Source organism: Monodelphis domestica, chromosome 7, assembly GCF_027887165.1.
Source record: "Monodelphis domestica isolate mMonDom1 chromosome 7, mMonDom1.pri, whole genome shotgun sequence".
NCBI lineage: Eukaryota > Metazoa > Chordata > Mammalia > Didelphimorphia > Didelphidae > Monodelphis > Monodelphis domestica.
Window position 1 is genome coordinate 98,986,910 of NC_077233.1, and position 19,916 is coordinate 99,006,825.

The window sequence follows — 19,916 nt, forward strand, 5'->3', positions numbered from 1 at the left end:
TACAAAAAAGACTGTTAAGTATAGTGTATTTTTTTAATGTAGTTCTAAAAACCTTAAATATTTCCCCTTCCTTATTAGCAACACTTTTAAGACAACCACAGATACTACTCTATTCAACAGATCTTCATAATTACATATTTCAAATTGCTCATTATATAAGCATTTTCATTTGTTTCAAAATTATAAGAAAAGCATTGTTAGAAGTAAAATATAAAAATAAATATGATCAATTTTAAGTTCTTGCTAAAAAAGGGGAAGCTTGAATAGCAAAGTTTTGAAATGTATTTTTTAAAGTTGTCTTATGAGACTCTAAATAAAAGGTAAATATAACTTATTATTTACATAACTGGAAACCCATCTATCTCAACAGTCCACAAAATAGTAAAGAATCATTGAGGCATATGAATTGCAGGAGCAGACATCAAAATCCATCCATAAAGCTTATGCATTTATATAACATTAGGTCTTAATTCAAAGCCTGCTTACTCATTTTAGAAACAACTAATAATTTTGGCAATCTATCTTTGAGGACTCACAATTTGACAAAAACCCCTGGAAAAATTTGACAGTGATCTGATTGAAACTGGTTTAGAACAACACATCACCTAGCACCTCAAGATAAGCTCCAAATAGATAAATCAAAAATATACAAACACTCTCATATAAACAAATTAGAATAGTGAATAGGGAAAGAGTTCATAACTAAATAACAGAATCACAACATAAAATGTATAATTTTAATAACATAAATTTAAGGTTTTGTACAAAAAAATCTAATCTACTAAAAATAGAACAAGAGAGACAAAAGTGCAGTTCATAGACCTGGAGAAGATGGCACTTCATTTTATTCATGCTCAAAGTTACTTAATCATCAAAAAACTCAGACCTTAAATCTCTCTGCCTCTCAGGGATTTCTCACTATTCTTCCTCCTTTGACTTAATTTCCTCCCTTTCTAATCTTGAATGTTAGAAGGGCTATAAGAAAACTAGCTCCACTGTTGATGGAGAGCTATGAACTGGTCCAGACATTATAGAACATAATCTGGAATTATGCAAAAACATTACTAAATTATGCATATCCTTTAACCCAGTTATATGTCACTGCTATGCTTATTTCCAAAGAGTTATAAAGAAAGAGGGGAAAAGACCTACATCTACAAAAATATTTACAGTAGTTCTTTTTGTGATAGCAAAAAACTGGAAACCAAGAGCATGTTTTCTTGTTGGGGAATGACTAAACAAATTGTGCTACAGCTATTTCAATTCTACACTCTCTGTTCTCAAATTCCTTGATTCTGATCCTTCTGCTCATCATTTGCTAAGCCTCAGTTCTATTATAGATCTACTATCATCCAAAGACACCTTCTCTACTCCTACACTCAATCTGCTAAACAGAGCTGAAGGAAATCTCATAAACAAACTGGGTATTACGAATTCATGCCATCCAAACTCAACTGGAACCCCCCCCCCACTTTCATCTCAAGTGAGCCCTTTTATTTTCTGATTTGATTTCCTAATTCACTCTAAGAAAGATTTGCCAAAGCTTGTCTTCTTTTCTCAAGCCTCCTTCCCATCCTCCAAATCCACCTTCTTCCACCAGCAAGACTGGGTCTCTTATTTTACTGGGAAAACATACCATATAATGTGAGGTCCCTCTCTTCTCCCAGTATCTAAGTAGAGAACACCCTTTCTCCTTACTAAGGCCAACCCTTCTTCTCATCTTCAACTTCTCCCTATCTACTAATTTCTTCCCTATTGTTTAAAAAATGGTCAGGCCTTTCTTTTCCTTAAAAACAACAACAAAGAAAAAAGGATCTTCAATAGATTGTAATATCCCCTCAAGCTAACATCTACTATTTCTTGCTCCTTTCTTAGAAAATTCCTTGGAAAAGCTATCTTCTTGCTTCTATTTCCTCTACTATTCCTCCAGCTTCTGACCTTATAACTCAATGGAAACTATTTTCTTCAGGGTTACCAGTGATTTCGCAGTTTCCAAATCTGATCTTTTCCCCCTTAATCCTCATCCTTCTCAATCTGTTAACATTTTTTATCTTACCTATTTGACTGTTCTTTGGTCTTCTTTACACTTTACAGAGTGGTTTTGCCCAAGCTCTCTTTTAGCAACCTCATTAGCTTACATGGTGTTAAAACTATCATCTTTATGCAGATGAGACTTCCAGGCAGAGACATATATGCTCATAGTATTTGCCTTGAGTATCAAGCCCATATCACTAACTACTAAACATTTCAAAGTGGACAACCTAGAGACATTTCAAATTCAACACAGCCAAAACAGAACTTACTATCATTTTTTCCCATTCCTCATCCACAAACTTCCCCGTTTCTGTTGAAGGCACCACTGCCCTTGTAGTCAGTCAACAAATATTAAAAATGTACTACATACCAAGCACTTTGCTAAGGGTTACAGATATAAAGAAAGATGAAAATACTGCTTGCACTTAAAAAGCTCACATCTAAATGGAGTCAGCATGCAAAAAGTAGAAATAAGTATGACTATACAATATGGGGGGGGGGGGGAAGAGTATAAAATAAGACTGACAAGGAAGCAATGAACCTTAATAAAAGACACCTGCACTTTCCCAACTAGCAGGCAACATGAAGACATTCAAAGAACACATGCATAAAGGAGAGAAGTCTAACAGTGGCAAGAAAGGCATTTTGGAGTGAAGAGTCTTGGTAAGAATGGTTATAACTGTGTATGGTAACTTCCCAAGTAGGTGGTAGTAAAAGCTATTTACTAAAGCAATTGGGGGGGGGGGGGGGAGAAGGGAGAGGGGTATATTTGAGAAGAGTAACTTTAACATCTTTATGCACATAGAAGAATTGTCTATCAGCAGTATTAAAGATGATTTGGAGATGGGAGACAAGAGAAAAATTGGAAGAGCAAGGGGCGTATGTATGTACAAGTTTTTTAAAGGGAAAACAGAGGAAGAGAAGAGACAAGGGACAAAAGACAGAAAGAATAAGAACGATCACTGAAGCAAAGACCCAGAAGAAAAAAGATAAAGGACACACAAAGGGTCATTAGATAATAATAATAGGTAATATTTATTTAGTGTACAAAGAACACTTCATCCTTGGGGAAAATGGGAGAAATCACAAAATTTAAAGTCTGATAGAAGGAATTTTATTGAATAACATCAATTTTCTCAGTAAAGTAGGAGGTTTAGGCTCCTGTGGTTAAGGAGATGGATAAATTATTATTTTCTCAGTAAAGCTGGAGGTTGAGCAAAGATTTGGAATAATCCTTTGGGAATATGACAGGAAGCCTAAGGATGAATGAAAGCTTTGCTAAGGATCTGAGATAGCAGAAAATGTAGCTGACACACTCTACCAGTGCAAAATTATTCAATGTTTATCAAATATTGTGGCTAAAAAAAGGTAATCTCTGGTCACTATCTCGCCAGTGATGAACCTCCTCTCCTTGCATTTGGTTAACTGGGTGCTAAGACCAAAACTTTTCAAGCTTGACAGACCAGGACAAAGCTCACATTGCTATATAAAGTGTCCTTAGAACACTTTATCATTTCTATGTCATGATAAGATAGGTATCCAAGTAGGCTTTTATTAATGAATAGTTGATTGTTGTCTTTCATACTTGAAAAGGACCAAAATGGCATCACTGATAAAAGTCGTTTGACTCACTCATAATGTGAAGATGGGATTAACTCTCCCCTCCCCATTTTTAGATTTAATTACCAAAAGCATATACACCCCACTTGTCCTTAAGTGGGGGAGGCCTGTGACCCACGTGTGTGAAAGTGGGTGATGAATCAAAACCCACTGACTGCCCCTTAGGCAGTCCTAAGCAAAGTTTTAGCTGTAATTGGTTCACGTAAAATGGAAGGAAGGCACAGGAAGTGACAAACAGGTATGGTCTTTAAAAATGCCAAGAACTTCCTGTGACTGAGGTCTTTCACCTTCAACTTGACCTTGAAGGAGCTCTGGCTGAGGACTGCTTCTATTAGGACTATCATGTGGGTGAGTGAGGAAGGCTGACTCCTTTCCCTGGCTTGTTCTGGAGATATTAGCCTCCAGAGAGGCCCCTTGTCTTGGAGAAGGCCTCATTACCAAAACCCTTGTTTAATTTACCTCTGGGCCCTCTTTGCTAGAGCCTCTTAAGCCCTGCCTGGTTCTGACCAGGCTGGAGTAAATATCTACTCTCTCTGATTTTCGCTCTTTCTCCTTTTATAAATAAATTACCATAAAAAAAATCATTTGGAATTGAGTAATAATTCCTGGCTCTTAAAATAATTTAGTACAACCCATTAATTTTAACCCCTTATATTCTAGCCTTTACAATAAATTAGTTTTAAGTGAGACAGAATTGAGCAAAGTCACCAGCCTCACTCTTTCAGTCATTTAATTCCAGTGGCAAGACAGAAGTCAAGATGACTGGTAACTGGCTCAGATGTAGATGACCATGGTATCTTTGATGTCTGACCAAGTTCTAAGCATTCCACAGTGCCTGCTTCTACCACCTTTATGGCTTTGGGAACAATCTACCTCTTCCAAAGTAGACACCCCCCTAATTCACCAAAGGATTTTAAGGCTGGTTAGTTACCCTCAACCTAGTTTAGCCTGCCTTTGGAGAAAGTTTACTGAGATTCAGTTACTACTAATACTACAGTTTCTTGGAGCTAGGTGGCAGGTGGACACCAAAAGGGGAAAGTTGTCATTAGGGAGCTCACAAGAGAGGTACTAGTCTTCCCTGAATTGTTGATATATATCTAAATGGTAAATGAGGGGAAGGTACCAGGGAAGTAAACATAAGACACAGGGACACTCACAAAATCCATTTACCACTATAAATAGCAACATTAAACTTGGTGAATTCATTTTGCTCTTTTTAAAAACTTCAGCCTAAATGTGAAACGAACTGAAAAAAGTAACAACCTATATAGCTGCCGGCTACATAAGAATACAAAACTAGTTCTGAGAGAGGTGGAAAACAATGGAGAAAAATGAATTTTATTTGTTGCTAGCCAAATTGTTAACTAAGGCCTAAAAAATTCAATACTATATCCTTAACACTGAAGGGTAGTTTTGTTTGCTTTCTAAATCTATAGTTGGCAACGAGCTTTGATTATATAATTAAAAATAAGCTGAGAGAAAAGAAATGAAACTTTTGATTGTAGAAGTAGGACCTCTCCAAAAATTATAAGGAAAAAAAATCCCCAAGCAAAGATCGAAGTAATTTATGGCTAGGGTTAGACATTACATCCCCTCATAATTAAGCTCAAGAGTCCTGAGAATCATATCACTCCCCAGATCACTGGTTCTCCTTCCAGCCTGACCCCTGCAATCATAACCCAGAGGAGCAACCCTTGTGGAGAAATAATCTGGCAACTTTCTCTGCTGGTACTGTACACCTTGCCTCTGCTTGGCAGACAACAGCTTTCTTGGCAACCTTAGTAATCATAGCTTCTGAATACCCAAAAAATAAAAGTTCCCTGAAACAAAAATCCTTGGCACTGCCAAATAGAAAAGGGTATGATCTTACTCATGGAAATAACTGAAGATACATTACTATCTGATTTGCAACTGTACCCTACGAACCATGAGGACTTTCTATTTGACTTGTGATGGAAATCCCTTATAAATTCTCAAGTCCCTTTTTGAATGTGAGCTCCTTGAGAGCAGGGACTGTATTTTCTATATTTGTATCTCCAATGCTTAACATAGTACTTTAAATTTAGTTAAGAACTTAATGCTTCTTTCAGTTCTTCCTATATATGTATGACAAGCAAGGAAAAATTTACACTGGAAATTAGAAATATAGCATATCAGCATCATTTACTGTTACAACCTATTACAAAAGGAGATCCTATGGTTTACTGTGGGGACATGCCTACAATATGACATCTATATTATTAACAAACACCAACCACCACCATTAAACTTTATACTTTACAGTGAAAAAAAATATATCTTTACTGGCCTTGTATAATCCTTAGGGTAACTCCCATCAGGGATTCTAAATTTCCAAATCCAAATAACCTTTTCTTAATCCTCATCCTTCTTGACTTTTTTGCAGCATGTAACATTGCTGATGTAATCTTTCCTCCTTTGAGGCTCAATCTATCCAATTTTTTATCCAATCCAGCTGCTGGCAGCTATTACCTACTGGTTTCCAGAACATGTTCCTTCCTCTCTCAGTTAGTCAGTTCAGTGTCTGACACTAAATCCTGCCCTAAGGCTTGGAGACTTCTACATGATGCTCCTTCCAATACTATAAGCTTCCAATTCCTCATTCTTACCAAGCCTTACTCTTCCCCAACTACATACAAGTCTTTCTAATCTTCCTCTACAAATGTTCAGTAGTTTAATTAGGAACTCAAATTCCATTATCCAAACATAATCTACCATTCTATCACTTTCTATTCTCTTTTTACTCCTTTTCTAAAGCTATTTCTTCCTTCTCACCCCATTGTATTTTCTCAGGCCATTATCTCTGTTCTGGTTACACTACCATGTGTACTCCCATGCAATCTCAATCCTTTAGCTGGCTAGTTCAACTGGAGACATTTCTTGCTTACCATAAGGGCCATTTAAGAGATCTTCCCCAGGAATGGAGGTTCGATATTGGCAGGGGAGTTGAATTTAAGTAATGTGAAAACCACCTATACTTATCTTCTATTCCTGAATCTCTTGCTTTCTTGTCCTGGCTAAATCCTGGCTCTGATTACTTTTACTTGTTATCTCTATTATTAACCATTTGAAGTAGAAAAGAACTAGAGTAATATATGACACTGTGTTTACTTTATCCACTAGAAATTTGTTATTTATTCTTATACTACATATTAAGGCAATCCGATTATTACTCCAAAACTGATTATCATACTCCTGAGGCATTTAGGTAGTATAGCACATAGAACACAGAATCTGGAGTTAGAATACTTGAGTTCAAATTCAATCTCAGACATTTCTTGGCAAGACACTTGACCCTAGGCAAATCCCTTAACCTCTATTTGCCTCAGTTTCCTCAAATATAAAATGGGATATTAACCTACCTCTCAGGAATGTTGTGAGGAACCAATGAGATAATCTTATAAAGTGCTTAGCATACTGCCTGGCACACAGTAGGTACTCTATAAATGCTTATTCCTTTCTTCCCCTATATAATCCAATATTTCCTCCTTTCTAAACTGAGGACCTTGCCTCAAAAAGTAGAAGCCATTTGCTGTCAGCTCTATTTTCTTCTTTTCTCATCTCATAACCCACTGATAGCATCCCCTACTACTTCCTACTTCATTTCATTTTCTCTTTTCTCTTCATCAAGGCATCTACATTGTACACTTGAACTGCCAATTCCTTTTCTCCTTCTTAAAACACATCTTTCCCATCCTAAAAAAAAAACAACTCAGTAGAACAATACCATTTTTACTATCATTATATATGTATTATTTCTTCCTTTTCTCTATAAAATTATTTTAAAAAGCTATTCTCAATGCTTCTACTTCCTCTCCTCAATTATCTGAAAGATGACTTAGAGCTCATCATACAATTCAAACTATTTTCCCAAAATTACTAATAATCATTTAACTGCTAAATTGAATAGTCTCTTCCCAATCTTTATCCTTCTCAGTCCCTATGCAACATGACACTATAAGGACCACTCTTTTTAGGATGTTCATTTCTCTCCTCTGGATTTTACTTGTACTGAACTTTGTTGGCTTTCTTTTCCTCCTAACTTGTCTGACCAATTCTCAGTCCTCTGTTGCATCTTCATTTATATCACACCTATCTACAGTCTTGGAATTTCTTCACTTTCTACTATTGACTTTCTCACTTAGTGATTTTGTTAGCACTTTGGAGATCTATTTATGCAGGTCTAGTCTCTCCTGAATATCAGTCTCACATGTCAACTGCCTATAAGGCATTTCAAACTAAGTATCTCATAGACATCTTAATTCAATGTTAAAAACCAAACTCACCATCTTTTCCCCCAAATCTCCCTTTATTCCACATCTTGATATTTGCTTCTAGTCATCTATATTAGAAACCCAGAAATTATCTTCAGATCCTACTCTCCCTTACCCCATATAGCCAATCAGTTGACAAATCTTGTTCTCTCTGCCCCAATACCATCTCTTCTCTCCACAAATACGGGTACCACTCTAATTGAGGCCTTTATCACAACTCAAATAGGCTATTGTAATAGCCTCCTCATTAATCTGTTTCTCTACTAAACTATCCTACCCCCCCCCAAAAAAATTATATATAAGCTCCTGGGTAGGTGCCAAGTTCACTTTTGCCTTTATATTTCAACTGTCTAGAAGAACTCCTAACATGTAGCAGGTATTTAATAAATATTTGATTAACCGAGATTTTTAAGATTCAAGAAAAGAGAGAGGTTTACAGAGGATATAAGGGAAGAAAAATTGTTTCAATCTCCTTGGCAAAATAGGTAAAATCCAGGAAGAAGGTAGGGATTTTAATGATTACTATCTAGAAGCTTAGATCACAAAACTGAATTTCAACTATCTTAAAACAATTACAAAACTATGACATCTATGGTTTTTGCTATACTTTCAGATTGTTTACATCCTATATCCCCCTCTAAGGTAGATTATAAGTTCACAGAATTCAAGAACTATCTTTAATTTTGTCAGTCCACAAGCTAAAATTTAGTAAGTGCCTACTACATATGTGCCAGGCACTACCCTAAGCAGCGGGCATACAAAAAGAAAAAAAGGCAGTTTCTGTCCTCAAGTAGCTTGTGATCTAATAAGGGTGACTTTAATATTTACAAACAAGATATATAAAGGGTATATAAAGGGATATATAAAGGGAAATAATTTAACAGAAGGCACTAGAATTAAATGTAACTATTTTGTCTGTGTATCCCCAGTATTTAGTCCAATGTTTTGCACACAATAGATGAATAATGAATTCTTGTAGAGTGGAATTTGAGGGATTATCTAATTTTTCTACAGAATTCTTCAAAAGTTCAATCATTCAATAAACATAAACCACCTACTATGCTAAGTAAAAGGCTTACAAAAAGAGGGACCCTATCCCTTAAGGAGCTGAGAATTCAGTGGGGAAAGCAACAAACAAATGTGTACAGATGATAAACAGGAAAGAAAAGGAAACCACTAAAAGAGGGGTTGAAAAGTGCTTCCTCTAGAAGATTAAATTTTAGTTGGGTCTTAAAAGACGTAAGAGAAGCCAGTAGGTTGAGCTGAGGATAGAGAATACTCTAGGCATAAGTACAACTAATGAAAAGGATGGAGTGTCTTATTCATGAAACATATGATTTCTTTAGAGAAGTAAAGAAACCTACATCTAATATATTTAATAAGTATTTAGCACCTGATAATACTCTCAGCACTATGGAGGCTACAAAAGATAGATAATTATTTTTTTCTTCTTCCAGGGAACAAGTAAATGTGGCATTTATTTTCAAGCCCAGTTATAAGAAAGCTTTTCCTTCCAACTAGAATGAATTACACAGTATCAATAATTTCTCTGTTTTTTTTTATAGTCACAAAGCATATAGTTCTTTCAAACTTCCACAAAAGGAAGTGAATATTTTTTTTGTTGGATAGTTGAATTTTCAAGTTAAATAGACATTTCCAAATAGCTAACTTTTTTTTTGCCAATGTAAAACTAAGTCACAATAGCAATAACTTTGCCACTACCCTGTTATTTAAGATAGATGTCATACCTGACTACTATTTTAGGGAATACATTAAACAGTGAGATATAGGTTGGGGGGAAAAGAGGCACCAAATTTCTTCTTTATTTTTCATTTTAAAAGTAGCTAGAAATGGAATCTTCATGGGCCACAGTAGTCTAGGTATAACTCAAGTGTCCAAAAAAATGAATTGACCTGCTTCAGGCCACATAAGCAGCAGAATGAGCTGACCTAGCCTGGGGCAAGAGTTCTTCGCATATAAGGATATTGGAACCACTATTACTGATGATCTCTACTCTTCTATATCCTAAAATATACATGTATGGAATTAAAAATAAATTTTTATTCTAACAAATACTTCTGGAGCAAGGACCTATATGGGCAAGGGGGTCTAGCTGGAAGCCAGACCTGTAATTGTATTGGTTACCATAAGTAGTTTCTGATGAGGACACTTCCCTCTTCCAAAGAGACTGGCAAAAGTTCTGTTAATTCAGGAAATTAAGTGATTTACCAAGGGATCATACCTCTCTTAGTGTGTGCCACAAGACAATTCTCAAAGTTTTCCTGATTTTACATATGCTTCTATTACACTAAGTCAAGATACTTCTGAGGCACTAGGGATTAAAAATCAAATCAATTTATTCTACTCATATTTCACAATAAAATCTCTCACTTCCAACAAAGGATCAAGGATATCCAGGGAAATCATGAAAAAAATGCAAAGGAAGAAGGACTTGCAGTCCCAGATCTCAAACTATACTATAAAGCAGTGGTCATCAAAACAATTTGGGTACTGGCTAAGAGACAGAAAGGAGGATCAGTGGAACAGATTTGATGCAAATGACCTCAGCAAGTCAGTCTAAAAAATCCACTATTTGATAAAAACTGCTGGGAAAATTGGAAGACAGTGTGGGAGAGATTAGGTTTGGATCAATACCTCACACCCTACACCAAGATAAACTCAGAATGGGTAAATGACTTGAAGATAAAGAAGGAAACTATAAGTAAATTAGGCGAACACAGAATAGTATACATGTCAGACCTTTGGGAAGGGAAAAATTTTAAAACCAAGCACGACTTAGAAAGAGTCACAAAATGAAAAATAAATAATTTTGACTACATCAAATTAAAAAGTTTTTGTACAAACAAAACCAATGTAACTAAAATCAGAAGGGAAGCAACAAATTGGGAAACAATCTTCATAAAAACCTCTGACAGGTTTAATTACTCAAATTTACAAAGAGCTAAATCAATTGTACAAAAAATCAAGAGAATGCTCCAATTGATAAATGGGCAAGGGACATGAATAGGCAGTCTTCAGATAAAGAAATCAAAACTATTAATAAGCACATGAAAAAGTGTTCTAAATCTCTTATAATGAGAGAGATGCAAATCAAAACAACTCTGAGGTTATCACCTCACACCTAGCAGATTGGCTAATATGACAGCAAAGGAAAGTAATGAATGCTGGAGGGGATGTGGCAAAGTAGGGACATTAATTCATGGTTGGTGGGGTTGTGAATTGATCCAACCATTCTGGAGGGCAATTTGGAACTATGCCCAAAGGGCAATAAAAGACTGTCTGCCCTTTGATCCAGCCATAGCACTTGCTGGGTTTGTACCCAAAAGACATAATAAGGAAAAAGACTTGTACAAGAATATTCATAGCAGCACTCTTTGTGGAGGCAAAAAATTGGAAAATGAGGGGATGCCCTTCAATTGGGGAATGGCTGAACAAATTGTGGTATATGTTGGTGATGGAATACTATTGTGCTAAAAGGAATAATAAAATGGAGGAATTCCATGGAGACTGGAACGACCTCCAGGAAGTAATGCAGAGCGAAAGGAGCAGAACCAGGAAAACATTGTAAACATAGACTGATACACTGTGGTACAATCGAATGTAATGGACTTCTCCATTAGTGTCAATGCAATGTCCCTGAACAATCTGCAGGGATCTATGAGAAAAAACACTATCCACAAGCAGAGAACAAACTGTGGGAGTAAAAACACCGAGGAAAAGCAACTGCTTGACTATAGGGGTTCAGAGGATATGACTGAGAAGAGATTCTAAATGAACACTAATGCAAATACCAATAACATGGAAATGGGTTCGAATCAAGGACACATGTGATACCCAGTAGAATCGCATGTCGGCTATGGGAGAGGTGGGGGTTGGGGGGGAGGGAGGAAAAGAAAATGATCTTTGTTTCCAATGAATAATGTTAAAAAAAAAATCTCTCACTTCCTACAATTACAAGATGATAATACAGGTGTTTAAAGGGGATAACCAGAAACACTGAAGGTTTCAGGACCTAGGTGTACCACCTTGAGTGGTAACAATAAATGACATTTATAGCACTTTAGGACTGTCAAAGCACCTAACCCCCAAAATTTCCTTGATCCTCATACCAATCTACCAATAAGTAGATTCAGAAGGTATTATTTTCATTTCATATATACAAAAGGAAACTAAGGTTCAGAGGTCAATATTCTTCCCTGTAATATCAAAGGATTTAACTGTTGGAGAAAAGATTTCAAACCAATTATTTTAACTCTAGTTCAAAGTCAATCTCTTCTCCCATTCATATGTATTAGCTATATGTGACTGGGTGAACAAACAAATGAACTAAAAAAGTAAGGAGTAAAAGCTAGAGAAGGTATTAGACAATTCAACACAGGCACATAAATGAGCGTTGAGGAAAATCTTAGTTCAAATCCAATCTGATACTTAGTAGCAATGGGCAAACCACTCTCTCAGCTTCCTCATAAGAAAAATAGGGTTAATAATAGTACTTATCTTCCAGAGTTATTGTGAGAAGAAAATGAGATATTATTTATAAAGCACTTTCCAAATCTTAAAGAGTTAGATCATCACTAACCAACCTTAGTTTTCTTATTAACTTTTATTCATAATCTTATTCACCGTGTTTAATTGTTGTTCTCTCTCTGCTGAAATTACTTCCAATAATTTTTGTATTATAAACTGTGCAAGTACATGTTTGCTGTACTTGGGGTCTTTGTGGCTCCAAGACACAGTGCCTTGTACACAACACAGTAGGAGCGTAATAAATGTTTTTTGGATTGAATACCACAATCTCCAAAGAATTAAAACTTTGAGTCACCTAAAGAACACTGAAGAGACATGGTGATGTGTTTAGATTATATAGCACACTATCAACAGTAAATTTAATAGAAAAAGTGACATAAAATATCAGATACATATGACCAAAAAAGCAGGCAGGTTAGTCATGCAGCAAAAAGAGAGATAAACAGATGGTGCCCACATGTTGCACTGGTACACTATGACATCTTTAGTAAAATCCTGACCCTCAAAGCATTTGAGGCTGACACGGTGGATGATTTATGGGAGAACATGCACAGGAATTACTCAAAATGAGTTTGAAGGGGTTTCAACCTTTCTAGTAGGAGGCAGAACCCATATGGAGAAAATCCAGATCCACTGAAACATCCTATTACCTTGGAATACCAACTCAACCAACTTTTAATTGCATCATGGAAAGTTTTTGAGTGAGTTCAAATAATGCATGTGTTAAGATTCTCAATTATAATTTCAAGATCAACAACAGGCAGTCAGCACTGCTGTGGTTCTATGTTGTCTCTTCTTAGGTACTGAGGGTTCTCTGATCTAACAGGCAAGACACATATCAGAAAAGGAGCAGTGACTATTCCCTGCAATAAAGCTAATACCTACTGTGGCCTAGGGGTGCAAGATTCTGGGCAAGCTAAGAAGGATGAAAGTATAATTGGTTACTTAACCACTTAAGGGGCTCAGTTTCCTCATCTGTAAAATAGGGAAACTAGTCTAGATAACCTCCAGGGAGCCTTCCAGCTCTAAATTTGTGATTCTATCACCTTCTGAGCTCTCTCCTGGAGAATATTTGCCTATGTAAGTTTTGAGAAAACTCATCTATAGACTACTGTTTATGAGGTGATGATTCTTTTCACCCACAGCAACTCATGAATATAATTTACACACAAAAGTCATGATATGAACTGGTGAAATCAATACTCATTTCAATGAGCTCAGAGATTTTTGAAATATTCAGTCAAGAAATTCTTTCAACTATTTCTTTGTAATGTTTCCTTATGTATCTTTCCAGTTTCCCTTCCCTCCCAAAATACTCTTAATAAATGTAGGGCATCATCACTTTATGTCTGGACTACAGTAAAGTCTCTTCAAAATAGTAAGCTATAGAATAAAGAGCACTGGATCTAAAGCTAAAAAAAGCCTGTGTAGGGGGCAGCTAGTGGCTCAGGAGATTGAATGCAAGGCCTAGAGACAGGAGGTCCTAGGTTCAAATATGACCTCAGACACTTCCCAGCTAAATGACCCTGGACAAGTCACTTAACCCCCTTGTCTAGCCTTTACTGCTCTCTTCTGCCTTAGAACCAATACACAGTATTGAAGGTATGGGTTAAAAAAAAAAAAGCTTGCATAGCCTCTTTTCAACTCAATTTCCTCCTCTGTAAAACAAGAGGGAAGGGGGCTAGACAACTTCTAAAATCCATTTTGTCTCCACTTTCCTGATTCTATAGAAATCAACCAATTTAATCTAAAACACTTGCAACATAACTCTTCTACTCAGGGAATTATGTTTCACTATAGCCCAGAAGATGAAGCCCTCCTAAACCTATCACTTAAAACCCTACACCAATTACATCTTCCTTATCTATTCCATTTTATCTCCTACTATTTCCAAGAGAAAATTGCCATTCCAATTGGGTGCTGCACCAGTTCATTCTTTGGATGCTTTCTTCGAAGCTCACCTTAGAGAATTCAAATAACATATTTCCTTCCAGGGCCATTTCAAGTTTAATTTCCTCTATCAGGGTCTTCTTGATAATTCTAATTTGTACAAGTTGATTTTTCTACTCTATGAATTCCTATGACACTTATGTGTAGCACAATCTCATTTACTAGTGTGCAATATTATATATTTCTCCAATCATCTCCAATACAAGATTCTTTTCTTAAGTAAAAGTCAAGTTCTGTTTACCTAAGGGGGAGTTTGGGATAGTGGGAAGAAATATTACCTTTTTAGGCTTGGACAAATCACAACCTCCCTGAGAGTCTGTTTTTTTCATAAAATAATGCTTTAAAAACAGAATTAAATGAGAATCTCAGTTCTCCTAGTACACACCCCATAATCCTAGAAAAGGAGATAGTAGGTATGAACCTAACCTCTGCACTTACTTATCACAGTGGCTTGAATATAAGTGTTTAACAAATGCTTGCCTATTTGTACCCACAGTAGTAAAGTTTTAAAAAATGGAGCTGAGTGAAGTATAATGAACTCCACAAAGGCTATATTTTGTGTATGACAATGATCTTTATCAGCAGGGTGCATTCTAAGTTATTCTCCTAATTGTGATGATAGATTTGCAATCAAACCATAGTATAGATCCTGTAGTGATAGATAACGCATAGCTTAAAAACCACTAACTGTTAAGGTGGAGGGATATAGTTTCTGTGCATGAAAAATGGAGATCTGTTTAAAACCATAAACAAGCTAACCCACTTTAAAGCACTTGGTTCATAAAATTCACTTTAGCTAAATTCACAGTAGTCAGTAATCTCTCTGCCTTATATAAGAAAATATTGAAATTAAATTTGCCTGTTAATATAAATTGGAAATGTAGTGTGCTAACCTTATATTTTTCCTTCCACTTTGTTATTATCTCCTTTACTATAAAGTTCTATTCTAATGCCTCAGGTGACCCTGAATTCTCAAAGGTTTTGTGAGGAGAGTCCAAGTTCTGGCAAGCTCTTCAGAAGCAAGAAAGCTAAGTCTGGGGATGGACAACCTATGAATTAGTCTGCCTGGCTAAGTTCAAAGGGGCCTAACTCAAGACTGCCCAGCAGGTCATGTATTTAGCCACAGCAACTTATTAAGCTGTAAGTGTGGGGACAATGCAATCTGAGAACCTTTACAGAAAAAAATGTTGTTTTTTTAAGTATGTTATCTAAAACTTTAACTTCTAAGAAGAAACTGAAAGAATAGATGTGCATCAATAATGAAAATTTAGGTATAATCCTATTGAAAACTATCTAGACTAACTTAAGATAATTGGCTTCTCAGGACCTAAGTATAGTATGTCCAAATCTATGAAGCTTCATGTTAAAGTATACCAGTGGTTTCCAATTTTTGTTTTGTTTGGCATCATACTGAATTGTAGCATATTGTTAAAAACAACAGTATTTTCATAGCTTTATGGTTGACAGCCAATTTATATTTTAAACTAAACCTTTCAACCTATTTTCCCCTTCTTAACCCCAAATAACTTCTCTCCTATTCAGCTACCACTCATTGCTCTCTCCTAAGAAAATTCTTTTCAAACCTTTATTATATTCTTGCCTTCCAGGACATCACCAATTTCTATTTTCTGGAAACATCTGAACCCTTGAATGACACATTAAATATTCATGGCTTACATAGACTTCTCTTTCAGAAATAATATTTAAATTATTAAGGATGGGGACTTATACTGGAAACAAAATCTACATTTCTAAGCAAAACTTACTCTTGAAAGGATGGCTACCTCTCTAAATTAAACCTAATAGAACATGAGGAAATTAGTATATTTATGAGTGGTAGTTTCAATGAAAGGATGGTCTATTACTTGCAGAGTTGTCTCAGTAGAAGCTTTCTGTAAGCTACCAAAAATTACAAAAAACCTTTAGGTTGCCAATAGACTTCCTAGAAAAAGGTGAAAAGCCTGCAGGCAGTAAAATTTCAAAAGGGCAATCTCTAAATTGCAGCTAAAAACCAGTGATTAATTATGAACGCTTTAAAGATATAGGCCTATATAAAAATTTTCTAATCTAAAAAATTCATTGCTAAAAATTTTGGCTACTTATTGGATAAAAAGAATGGTCAAATTTAATACTGTCCCGTGTCCAGCAGGTTTAGATACTTACCAAGGAAGAGTATTTCTTTATGCCTAATTACAGAAGGGAGAGGGAATGGGAAGAAGGTGGAACTTTCCTGTTAGCCATGGGCTAGAGATTATTTTCCAGTACTTGTTTAGAGAACAGAACAATTAAGCCAGTCAGAAAATTCCAGGCTCGAGTTACAGTGAGACGTCAGGAAGGCCGGCTAGCATTGGGAAAACCAGACTGTTTTTGTTTAACACGTTCAATAAATTAAGCAGAAGGTTAGGCTGAATTTGCTATGGGACTACCTAGGCAAACACACCCAACTGACTACAGACGCCTACGGAGAGGAAAAGGTAGGCAAAACATTAAGCAAGAAAGCCCACGAAGTTATGGAGCTTGATGACGAGTGTCTCGGAAAGTGCCCTACGCCACACACCCGCCAGCCCCAGGGGCCGAGGAGAAAGGGCGGTGACCGGCCCCGGCACAGGGCGAGGCAGGGGAAGCAAAAGGCCCTCTCCCAGATCCGCCGAGCCAAGCAGCAGTCCTCACACCTCCACCGCGGCGGCCCCGCGACCCCGCCCTAGCCGCCGAGCCCAGCACCTCACCACTGGTTAGCACAAGGGACTCTGAGGCGGCGGTCCGGAGAAGGGTATAGCTGCTTCTCCGGACGCCTCCTTCTCGCTTCGGCACTCACCCTGCGGGTGCAGGCGTCGGTGGGGGCGAGCGCGGAGGCTGCCCCGGTCCTATCTGCCGCTGGAGCGCCGGCTCTTCCTCCTCTTCCTCCCCTCCGGAGGAACAGCTGCTACTGCTACTGCTACTGCTGCTGCTACAGCTGCTGCTACTGCTGCTGCCGATACTGCTGCTGCTACTGCTGCAGCAGCTGCTGCCACTGCCCGTATCCGTCGCGTCCGAGTCGCAGTCCCGCTGCACAGCCCGGAGCAGGGCGGTGGCGCTGCCCACCAAACGCTGCAGCTCCGCAGCCCTGGCAGCGGGCGGGGGGGCCGGTAGCGGCGGTGAAGACTGCTCGGCTCCAGGGGCTAGGTGCCGCCAGAGGCCGGCCAGCTGCTGTCGGACATGCCGCTCCACCTGCCGAGCCCGAACCACCTGCAACCGGCGGCACAGCCTCCGCGCCCGGCCCCACAGCGCTGCCTGCCGACCCCGCAGCGCAGCCGCCTCCCCCTCCAGAGACGACTCCTGCTCGGGCCCAGAATCTCGGAGATGGCCTCCTGCCTCCGGTCTCCACAGCAAGTCGCGGGCGCGGGGCCCGGCCGCCGCTGGGGCTGCGGTGGCTTCAGTCAGAGCCGGAGCCATGGCCGAGGAGGTGGCCGCCATGCGAGTCTTCGGAGAAGTAGAGAGGATTGTCTTTTCCTTCCTCTCGAGCCAGGCGCTTTAGTGCCGGCGGCACCGAGCCGGCCGCCCCATCTGGCCGCGGCGCTGAGGCGGCGCGCCGGATCCGTCTCCGCTCCTTCCCCTCAGCCACATAAGCAACCTCAGCAGCAGGGGCGGCGGTGGGTGGGGGCAGCAAAGGCTAGAAGCCGCCTACTGCCTCCCCCCCCCCCCCAATGGGCGGGTGCCCGGGGGGGGGGGGGAAGAGGAGGGAGGGAAACACGGGGAGGGGGGAAGGGGAAGAAGAGGAGGAGGAGGAGGAGGAGGAGGAGGAGGAAGAGGAGGAACAATAATATTCCATTCACTCCCCACCCACCCCGTCACTAATCCTCCCCTCTAGCGCGCTTCAGGCTCCGGTCACACGCGCCACTCATGCGCGTCCCCGCGCCAGACCTCGGCTCAAATACCAGCCCGCCCCGGCGCGCCCCTGGAACTTGATTGGACGCTCATTTCCCTCGGGTTCAGGAAATAAGGGCTATTCAGAGGGCGGAGAGAGGCCCTCATTAGACTGGGATGGAGCGCGGGAACCAATCCAAAGCGGCCTCGGTCTGCCTCCACCTCTTACAGATCTGCAGAGGCCTGGGGCAAAAGGTAGAACCCTCCGTGGCTAGGACCTCAAAGGGCAGTGGTCTCTAGCCCACAAATGTTTATTTCTAGGATGAGGATGAGGGTGATATATAATTCTCTGGGTGTTCAAACCCTACGAGAGAGCACTTTCTACTGGGATTACTAAAGGACTCACTCCTTTAGTCACACACACGTCAGACTCCCTGGCACCACCAACACAACAGGATATTGCGTAAAGCCAAGTTTTGTGTGATAACGTACTACTCACCCTACAGATAAAATGACAGTAAAATAGTTGTGCTTTCTGAGAGTCTTGCCCTGGTAAGGTTGGAATCTAAGATGCAATCAAAGACTTTGAGCTGCAAAAGAATTTGCTTTCAAATGGTAGCTAAAAGGAATTACTAGACTTTCACATTCCTTTCTTTATGAAAGACAGACATCTAGTCAAAATAGTTTGGATTTCATATAAAGTTAGAGCAGACAAAAGTCCTGGTTTGGAGGAAAAGATGACCTCTCATCAGAAAAGCTAAGACACTAAAATTTAAAGATCCCAAAGTGGAAGACTGATGTTAAAGTATCATTTTAAAATTCTGACTCCAATTTTTAAGTTAATATAGGTAAATCAATTTTAATAAATTTCTCTAAAAAGGAAAACATTAGCATGCTACTAAAAATTACAACAGCTACCCAATGCTCTTTTACAACCAGTTTGAAAATCTTATACTGTGTCATGAAAACCACTCTCATGCTTTTAGATTTTTTCACCACAAATGATAGCACTTAATCTTACTATCTTAGATTAAAACAATCAGGTTCAAATGCGTGGTCTAAAAATATTCTTAATAATATTCACTAAAAAGAACAGATTTAGGAGTACCCTCTAATCAGAAAGATCAAAGTCTAAATTACCTGGGACCAAACTCAGAACAGTGCCTTAGCCAGAGGCAGATGATTCCTGAATCAAATGTAGGTTACAGATAACTTAAAGATGGATGACTGAGTTTCCATTGTACTAAGATTTCCTTTTTCATGGCAAATAAAAACAGAAACAAAATTCATAGTCCAAGTGGCATTTGATAGTATTACTTTCCATTCATCAGTGCCACCATTGTATACAAAGAATATAGAGTAATAAACTTTTAAAATGCATGGAACATCACAAAAGTCAGTTTTTTATTAATTTCATTTTAAAACCAGAAAGTTTGAAATGACAAAAAGAAGTTTGGGGAGGAAGGAAGAAAAGAGGTCTGCACCTGTGATTTCATTGCTAAAGGAAGCTCCATGTGGGCTCAGTAATCAACACTTGAACCTTGGTTTTGCCTCTGAAGCCAACTCTCCACTACAAGAGGTCCCTTCCACTTTAAATACAAATATGATCTACTATAAAAAGAAAATTAC

General features: G+C 38.5%; 1 protein-coding gene across 5 annotated transcripts in view; it reads right to left on the minus strand.

Moving 5' to 3' along the window:
* The window catches only part of LOC103092583 (KAT8 regulatory NSL complex subunit 1-like), a 160,311-nt gene extending 141,191 nt beyond the window's left edge, over window positions 1-19,120 (minus strand). For 2 of the 5 annotated variants that reach the window (XM_056805257.1, XM_016424324.2), the window contains exon 1: window positions 17,260-18,305. In XM_056805257.1, the coding sequence (XP_056661235.1) occupies window positions 17,260-17,897 (638 nt within the window). In that variant the 5' untranslated portion in view covers window positions 17,898-18,305. Of the gene's footprint in view, window positions 1-17,259 lie in introns of all 5 variants that reach the window. The other 3 variants (XM_056805256.1, XM_056805255.1, XM_007499706.2) reach the window with 3 other exon arrangements.
* Between the last annotated feature and the right edge of the window lie 796 nt (window positions 19,121-19,916).